Source organism: Melanaphis sacchari, unplaced genomic scaffold (genome assembly GCF_002803265.2).
Source record: "Melanaphis sacchari strain LSU unplaced genomic scaffold, SCAv2.0 Contig534_pilon_pilon, whole genome shotgun sequence".
Taxonomy (NCBI): domain Eukaryota; kingdom Metazoa; phylum Arthropoda; class Insecta; order Hemiptera; family Aphididae; genus Melanaphis; species Melanaphis sacchari.
Window position 1 is genome coordinate 1 of NW_020271366.1, and position 9,344 is coordinate 9,344.

Below are 9,344 nucleotides of genomic sequence, written 5' to 3' on the forward strand. Positions count from 1 at the left end.
CCGGTCGAGCCAGGGCTCGCCCGGCTCGCCCCGTGCGCACGCCTATGTATATTATTATATTTAAATCTTAAATGTCTATGATAGAATATCACATTGAAATATAGAATACCATATTATAACACATTACACATAAAATTATTTTGATCAAAGCGACAAAGCGTTCATTATTATTTAGTCAAAATGGATTTTGTACAATTACATTTTACGTAAATGTTAATCATTTTGCGAGTTTTATATTAATCGCAATAATTTTAGGTAGGTAGGTATAAGAGTAGGGGTGAATGGGGGAATACCGGTCACTAACATTTAAACAAAACTATCATATTTGAGGTTATACAAACACTTTTGATTAATAAATTATGATATCGTTATCTAAAATTTAATATGGCGTGATAATTGTATGATTTTTTCCCGAACAAAAATGTGATAACATTTCTTATCACATTTCACTACTAAAATCTGAACACTTAATCATCCTTGTAAGGTAAGATTTTTTCCTTTTTCTTTACTTTGTTTTAGTAGAATATAATCCTTAATACATACAGAATATGTTCCTATACTTAATCTAGTTCTATTTATCATCAAATTAATGTTTTAGTCATTTGTGTAAAACATATACGAAAGGGGTAATACCAGCCAAAGTGTGTGGGGTAATACCGGTCAATTATCATATTATAAATCCCGACCGGTATTGCCCCATTTATATTTTAGTGCACAATTAAAATGCAATATTAATTAACAAATTAATAATAATATATCGTTATTAATTTGTTTATTTTTTTTAAATATAGTTCCCTACCTAGAAATTTGTTTATTATCATTGAATAATTAAGTATATTTTTACTTAGATGCCGCGTAAGTATGTTAGAGTTACAAATCGAAGTGATTGGTCACATGAAAACTTATTAAATGCTATGAGTGCAATTTCCAATAAGGAAATGAGCATTAGAAAAGCCTCAAAAGCCTATGGTATCCCGTTCAGCACATTCCAAGAAAGGATTAAAAAGGGCCAAACCCAAATTTTAAATCTTGGGCGTAAACCTGTATTTTGTATTGATCTAGAAAATGATATGACTGAACATATAAAAGATTTGGCAAAACTATTTTATGGAATTACACCTTTGCAATTAAGAAGTGCTGCTTTTACGTTTGCAGAAGATAACAAACTTGAACACAATTTTAATAGTAGTCTTAAACTTGCGGGAATAGATTGGTTTTATAATTTTATTAGATGTAATCCATCAATAACCATTAGAAAACCTGAAGCAACCAGTATTAGTCGTATAACAGCTTTTAACAAAACTGAAGTTTCACTTTTTTTTGAAAATCTTAAGATGTTAATGGAAAAGTATTCATTTGTTCCTTCACGCATTTTTAATATGGACGAAACCGGAATTTCCACCGTACAAGACCCAGGAAGAATAATAGCACCTAAAGGCCAAAAACGTGTAGGTTCTGTCACGAGCTGGGAAAGAGGTAAAAACGTAACTGTTATTTGTTCCATGAGTGCGTCAGGTACATTTGTTACTCCTATATTTATTTTCCCAAGAAAGAGAATGTGTCATCAATTACAAAGAAATGGTCCTCCAGGTACAGTATATCAGTGTACCAAAAACGGGTGGTCCAATGAGGATATTTTCCTTGTTTGGTTACAGCATTTTGTTAATCATACGAAACCATCAACGGCGGAACCCGTTCTCCTTATATTAGACAACCATGGAAGTCATATTAATTTGCCTGCTTATGATTTTTGTAAAAAAAATAATATAATTATGTTGTCATTGCCACCACATACCTCACATCGAATGCAACCTCTTGATGTCACATTTTTTGGACCACTAAAGCAGGCATTTAAAAGAGAATGTGATTTATTTATGAAGTCAAATTCACTTGTAAAAATAACCCCGTATGATTTGGCTGAACTGTTTAATAAAGTATATTCTATAGTGGCAACAATACAAAAAGGTGTATCTGGGTTTAGTTCGACAGGAATATATCCAATGAACCCAAATATTTTTACCGAAGAGGATTTTTTTCGCAGCTAACACATTTGCTACTGACGATACCAACACCTTATCTCCAGTTGTTATTGAAATGAATTCTACTTCTGAAGAACCATCAAATTCTACAAAAAATGTTATAAAAAACCCCGTGCCTTCTACATCTACATCGTCGGAATATCTTGTTACCTTTAAATCAATTACGCCAATTCCAAAAAAACAATCTCCAAAAGTGGTTCGCCGAAGATCTGCAAAATAGCACTCTACTGTTATAACATCTACTCCAATGAAAACGATACTCGAATTAAAAGAAAATAAAAGAAAAACGAAAATAAAGAAAGAAAAACCTGCCGCTCCCCCTCAAAAAAAAGAACAAAAGCCTAAACCAAAGAGTGAGTAAATTTTTTATGATTTATATTCATACAAATTATTTTATTAAAATGTATCTTTACTAACTATTATATTATTTAACTTTGTTTAGAGTCAAACAAGAAGAAATTAACAAAACGAAAATTATTTGAGGACATCGGTTCTAGTTCAGTTAGTGATGTTGATATGATAGAAATAGTTGATGACAACAGTGATGATAATGTTAATGATGGCGAGGAGGTTTGCTTAATATGCGAAGAGAGTGGAAAAGATGAATTTTGGTACAGGTGCACACAATGCGGTTTCTGGGTACATTCAGAATGTAGTGGAGCTGATACTGCAGTTGACTATATTTGTGACATTTGCATGAGGATGATCAGAAAAAAAGAAATGGCCAAGAAATAAGCACTTCCTAATTACATATTATTTTTTCAAGTATATTAGGTATTCATATATTATTATTTTTAAATACTAGTAGGTAAAACAAGTTGTTTACCTATAGTTAAAAGGTCCTATAATATGCAATTTAAAAGACTAAATTTATTTTGTTATGAATTGTTATTTCTTTATTTTTAAAAATATGAACTGTTATTATTAAGAATGGATAATTAATCCTAATTTAATGTTGTTATTTTTTTCTAAGTTTATTAGGTATTTATATAATATTATTTTTAAATTAAGTAAAACAAGTTGTTTACCTATAGTTAAAGGCTCCTATAATATGAAATTTAAAAGACTTAATTTATTTTGTTAAGAATTGTTATTACTTTATTTTTAAAAATATGAACTGATATGATTAAGAATGGATAATTAATCCTAATTTAATATTGTTATTTTTTCTAAGACGAATTAAAAATTAAATATTAAAGGGTTCTGTATTTTTAAATTTAAAAGACTTTATATTTATTTTGTTATGAATTGTTATTACTTTATTTAAAGAAATATAAAAAAGATACTATAAAGATCCTATTATTAAGGCTAGATAATTAATTTAGAATGTATACATTGTTATTACTTTCTCAATGGTACATAAGAACGATGTGTTACTTAAAAATACTGATTTGATGTAAAATGTAATGTTTTGATAATAAATGTTGAATTACCTATGTGTTTATATGGGGCTTTTGTGTGACTGGTATTACCCCAGGGTAAGGGGAATACCGGTCATTTGCGATTTTTTAAAAAATAAAAATAAAAAGAAGTTGCACTTAATTTAAAATTTTGAAAATTGTATATGTAGTAGCTAACAACTTTATAGTTCTAATGTAAGCAGTAGAAAAATATTTGGTTTTTTATTACCGGAGATACACGAATTCCCGCTTAGGTGACCGGCATTCCCCCATTCTCCCCTACACCACTACACCATGAGCGGTTTGGGCTACTGTGCATTTGTACAGTGGGCCGGTACATAATAACTTATCGTGTACTTATATTGCATTAAAAATTTTTTTAAAGACAAATATAATATGTAAGTACTTTTATAAGTAATATTATATTAAATTATTTAAATTCAATTTTATACAAATTTGATTCACTGCGACCTGAGTATTATGTAATATGAATTACGTATATATAATTATATATATATGAATATATATATAAATATATATATTATATCGCCGTGCTATCAGAAGTTGACCACCGCTTGAGAATACCGGGAAACATATTTATAAAATAGTAATTACAATATTGAGCATGAGCCTATAATAATCATAATAGTGATGAATGATTATGATACTATAATAGTTGATACTTGATAGTATAAATGCACGATACGAATTGCTATTTATTAAATTCAATATCAAATATTACGGTAAAGCACGATTCCGTATGAATTTGATCAAACAATAATAGATAGTCAAAATGTCCCCAAAAACAACACGATTACGTACGATTTTCTGTGCAATGTTTCTATTTACTATTTATTGTCAATTCGTCTAATTAATGTTAATAAATAATGTTATAAAAAAATTTGATGAACTCCAGTTCATCAAAAAAATATGTCACACCACAATTAACGAATTTAACGAATATTTGAACATAAAAATAATAATAATTTTATACCTTTGTATTTGTTACAAATACTTGATAAATATTTTATAATGCTCTATGGAAACTCTCCTATTCATTTATTGTACTAACGTCTAACAATAAATAATAATAAAAAAATATCTGCAGTCTGTTTAATCCCTTACTTATAGTTACGTAGGTATACGCGAAATGTACGTAAAACACTATAACTAAGTCAAATAGTCAAATATCTACGTAACCTTATGGAAATTTGACATTACACTAAAATGTTGGGTACAAAACGTACGAAATCGTGTGTCTTAAAAATATAATATGATGTATTCCATATGCTGATAAGGACCACGTATGGAATCGTGTTCTAGTGTTCTACCCAAACATATTTATAAATTTAAAATGCTTTAATAATTATTTTTTATACATTGAATATATAATAATACAAACGATATATTAAAATAATAAGAATCTATTATTAAAAATTAAATAAATGTTCTTATAAATTGATGATATCATTTATATAACCATATATTATATTATATATAATTATTACAGTATATATAAATATTTATATTTAAATAATATTATGATGATATTTCTAGAATGTTATTTTATTATTTTGATTATCATATCATATTAATAACAAATTTAAAATATAATTCAAACAATTCATTTATAATAACGTAATGATATCATATTCAGAATATTATTTTAATATTAATATTTTCATAATATTATTTAACAAAATCATTATTTATATTATAATATTATGTTTTTAATGAAGATATGATATTAATAAATTATTATCATTACGAAAATGCTATCTGGGTTCGAACCCCGTTCCGGCGATATTCGGGCGGCTTCATAAGAATCTGTGTATAACGGATTTTTTGCATTTTTTTTTTTTCATTAAAGGTCTATTTACACACAGCAGTGACGTGACAGTGCCGTGACCGTTCCGGGATTCCCCCGGCAAAATTAATAATATTCTTAAAGGAAAGATAAGCATGATGTTCTCACTCGTCCGGCGCGTGACCGTACCGACGAAAACAGTGTTGTCGCCGTCGTCGTACCGTGAATTTGCGATTACTTGCCGACGATATTTTTCATATTTCACGGCAGTGATTTTTGTTGTAATTCATTGACTCTCTCAATTTTCGTAAAAATGAACGACGAAAAACTTATTGAATTAGTGCGGAAATATCCCGTATTGTATGATTTATCACATGCAAAGTACATGGACACAGATTACAAGAATACTATTTGGAGTAAAATAGCAGAAGAAATGGAAACAACTGGTAAGAAATACATTATTTATTTATATAAATATTATATTATGTACACATTATATCATGTTTAAACATATTATATTATAAAAAAAACATTAAATACATTATCAATTATGTTATTATTATTAATAATGAATATAAAATATAGAATATTATGGTCTTAGATTATAAACTTATAACTTATAACATATTTTTATAATAATACGAGTAATATTTTTAAATCGTCCTTTTATTTCATACATTATTTTCTTAAATTTAATTATTTTATATCCAAGGTAGAGACCCAACCTCAGAATTAAAGTATTCAGTGAATACTTCCCTAACACGAAATGCGTCTGTCGTTGCGTTCCCTCCTTGCAAATTTAAATGTTGTAGTGTATGACCGTTACTTCTATCCGCTTGTTGAGTTACGTAATTGTATGTATACGAATCGTATTTTTTAATGAAATTATGTAGTAAACAAGTGGCCAAAATTATGTAATCTACATGTTTTGGAAATGCCTGAATTCGTCTATTGTAGAGTCTAAATTTTTGCGTAAGTATACCGAATGTATTTTCTGATGTCCTCCTGGCACGACTCAAACGGTAATTGAAGTTGCGCTTTCGGTCATCTAATTTGTCCCCTGGATAAGGTCGCATCAAGTAAGGTTTTAGAGGAAATGCCTCATCACCTACAATTACATATGGGACTTGTGTATCTGTGTTGGGTATGGTCAAATTAGCTGGAATATTCAATGATCCACGATGAAGTGCTTTACCTAAATTTGAATTAGAAAAAACACCTCCATCATGACTCTTGCCATATGCCCCTACATTAACAGCAATAAAATTACAGTGAGCATCCACAAGAGCCAACAAAACTATAGAGAATGTCTTTTTATAATTAAAAAACATTGTTCCTGTATTTGGAGGTGCTTGAATGGTAACGTGTTTTCCATCCAGAGCCCCGATACATCCCGGAAAATTCCACATACGAAAAAAATCATCAGCTATATTCTCCCACATTTCTTCGGTCGGTGTAGGCATCAACTCGTCCATAAGATTTTCAGTAATTATTTGACAGGTTTCTCGAACGATCTTGTAAACTGTACTATGCCCCATGCGATAGCTAAACGAAATTGTTTTAAGCGAATCACCCGTGGCCAAATATCTATAAAAATGACAATATAAAAATGTTCAATCCAAATAATGTAAAACATTAATATTCCTATAATATTTTCATTTATTTTCACTCAAAATACACAAGAAGTATTTTCTAATGGACTGGTTTTACAAATTTGTGTAACTACTATTTTAATTTTATAAATATTTAATTGTTTATTATTTTAATGTTATGTATATGATAATGAGTTTTTTTTAGCAATAGTTATCATTTTAAATTTTGTAACATGCTTTAAGAATATATGTAAGGTACATAATATTATATGTTAAGTGAATAAATTATACGAATATAAATGTTTTATATGTAGCATTATATTTTTGTCTATTTCAGGGCCTTCGGCTAAAAGTAGGTGGGGAAATATAAGAGACAACTTCAGAAAATCTGTGAAGAAAAATAAAACTGTGAGTGGTCAAAAGGCGAAAATAATAAAGCAGTACAAATATGCACAGCAGTTGAGTTTTATAACGAAATTCTTTGATGAGAGGGACACAATGTCAAACATTGATGACAAAGTCGCAAATGAATATATTAATGTTGATGATGACTATAATGAACCTAACGAAAATGAAGAATACTCTCGAAACTGTACCACAGAAGAAGTTGATAATCCTGTGATTGTAGAGTCACAAAATAGTTGTCCTTTGCCAAGTTTAAAACAATCAGGTTCCTCTCAATTTTCAATACCACGAAAGAAAACAAAATACTCGGTACCAGACACTCCTCCTTCAAAGACAGCCGCTGCTACTGTTATGGAGTACTTGGTAAAAAAAAATGAAAGTATGGTACCATTGGAACCAAAACATCCTGTTGACGCTTTTTTATCCGGAATAGCTCCAGTTTTGAAAAAATTAACCCCACGCTACTGGCATTACGCTAAATCTGATATTTTTGCTGCCGTTCAAAACTACGAGCTTAAAATGATTATGGACCAGGAACAATTTGCGCAGCCATCTCCTATTTCAACGTATTCTACTTCATCATACTCTGAACAGTCCTCCCCTGCAGCCGATCATCCTACTCCAACAACTTCTTCTTTCACTAATTCATTAAGTGATCAAAACCAAGACTTTACAGCATATTTTCAAAAATATTGAGTTGAAAGAACGTGAAAGAATTGAACATTTTTAAAAATTATTTAATAAAAATTAATGTTGTAAGCTTTAAATTTTTATTTTGTGTATTAAAAATAAATCAATTTGTATTGTATTAAATAATATTTATATCTGTAATTACCTTAAACAAACTGCGAGCCGTTCTTTTGGTGTAATAGCTTTTCTCCAGTGTGTGTCTTGTTTTTTTAGATGAATTTCTAATTTGCTTAACAGTAAGTTGAATGAATTTTCCGACATTCTAAAGTATTCAAAAAACTTTGTTCCATCGTCCATCAATTCCTTATATAGAGTAGAAAATTCCCCTTATGTTGGCCTTTCTTCCATGCCTGATGAACCCATATCCGTTTTTTTTTTACTACTTCTTCTTCCTCCTCTTCGTCCAAAATCAAAGCAATCATCAAAAGTTAATTTCCGAAAACAAAGTCATCGTGGCAGATACGATGTACACTACTCAATGACGGATGAATCACTGACCAATGTGAATAGAAATCACGGCCGGTAGAATCCCGGAACGGGTACGGCACGGTCACGGCACTGTCACGTCACTGCTGTGTGTAAATAGACCTTAAAGCATTATCGAGCACAGAACAGGTTAATATATTATTTGGATGAGACGTGGGTCAACGCAGGTGAGACGCATAGCAGAGGATAGGTAGATACCAGGGTCACACCAACAAAAGATGCATTTCTCAGAGGACTTACCACAAGACAAAAGGAACCCTCCGGTAAAGGTAAGCTACTCATTATATTATATATCGGTTTGTCAAACAGTTTTGTGCCGAGGGACCTTTTGGGTTTTGAATCCAAAACCAATTCTACCGACTACCATGACGAAATGAATGGCGATACATTTTATGAATGGTTTGTTAAAACTTTGCCATTACTTAAAAAAACGTCATCATTGTAATGGATAATGCCTCATACCACTCCGTGAAGAAACATAAAATACCAATGAAGTCGTGGAGAAAACAAGCAATTATTGATTGGCTTGAAAGTAAAGGTGTGATCGTTGAACACCCTGTTGTAAAAAACGATTTAATCATTTTTACGAGAAATACATTATGATTAAATAAGCGTTTAATATAAAATAAAAAACGTTATTACAAAACTCATTTCATTGTTAAAGCCATATACTTTCATCTATGAGGTCATCAAAAGCACATATTTCAGCTATAACGAGAAGAAATCGAAGCATGAAACTGACTAATTATGTGTTCGATGTGCAAATATCAAAAAATTGGTTAAATAGTATGAAAAAGTTTTATATTATAAAAAGTGAATACCTTCATTTTGACGAGAAATACATTACGATTAAATAAGCGTTTAATATAAAATAAAAAACGTTATTACAAAACTCATTTCATTGTTAAAACCAAAAAATAATGCA

General features: G+C 29.9%; 3 protein-coding genes across 3 annotated transcripts; 2 read left to right on the forward strand and 1 right to left on the reverse strand.

Annotated features, from left to right (window-relative positions):
• Positions 1–848: 848 nt before the first annotated feature.
• On the forward strand, positions 849–2,259 carry LOC112599527 (the record flags this gene model as incomplete). Its single annotated transcript, XM_025346453.1, has 2 exons — positions 849–1,934; positions 2,026–2,259. Coding segments are annotated over 2 exons (1,320 nt in total), but the record flags the coding sequence as incomplete, so codon positions are not given.
• Positions 2,260–2,286: 27 nt separating this feature from the next.
• On the forward strand, positions 2,287–2,774 carry LOC112599528 (PHD finger protein ALFIN-LIKE 3-like). The gene is made up of 2 exons (XM_025346454.1): positions 2,287–2,392; positions 2,482–2,774. The coding sequence occupies exons 1-2, from the start codon at positions 2,287–2,289 to the stop codon at positions 2,772–2,774; spliced, it is 399 nt and encodes a 132-aa protein (XP_025202239.1).
• Positions 2,775–5,915: 3,141 nt separating this feature from the next.
• LOC112599529 (protein ALP1-like) lies at positions 5,916–8,464 on the reverse strand. The gene is made up of 2 exons (XM_025346455.1): positions 8,079–8,464; positions 5,916–6,833 (listed from the first exon to the last, which is right to left on the reverse strand). The coding sequence occupies exons 1-2, from the start codon at positions 8,228–8,230 to the stop codon at positions 5,948–5,950; spliced, it is 1,038 nt and encodes a 345-aa protein (XP_025202240.1). The 5' UTR covers positions 8,231–8,464; the 3' UTR covers positions 5,916–5,947.
• Between the last annotated feature and the right edge of the window lie 880 nt (positions 8,465–9,344).

Bases quoted from the DNA above. Each gene is read 5' to 3' on its own strand.
- LOC112599529 (XM_025346455.1), bottom strand. From the start codon at position 8,230: ATGGACGATGGAACAAAGTTTTTTGAATACTTTAGAATGTCGGAAAAT. The intron at 6,834-8,078 runs GTAATTACAGAT...TCATTTTTATAG, and splicing joins CGGCTCGCAGTTTGTTTAAG to ATATTTGGCCACGGGTGATT.
- LOC112599528 (XM_025346454.1), top strand. From the start codon at position 2,287: ATGAAAACGATACTCGAATTAAAAGAAAATAAAAGAAAAACGAAAATA. The intron at 2,393-2,481 runs GTGAGTAAATTT...AACTTTGTTTAG, and splicing joins ACAAAAGCCTAAACCAAAGA to AGTCAAACAAGAAGAAATTA.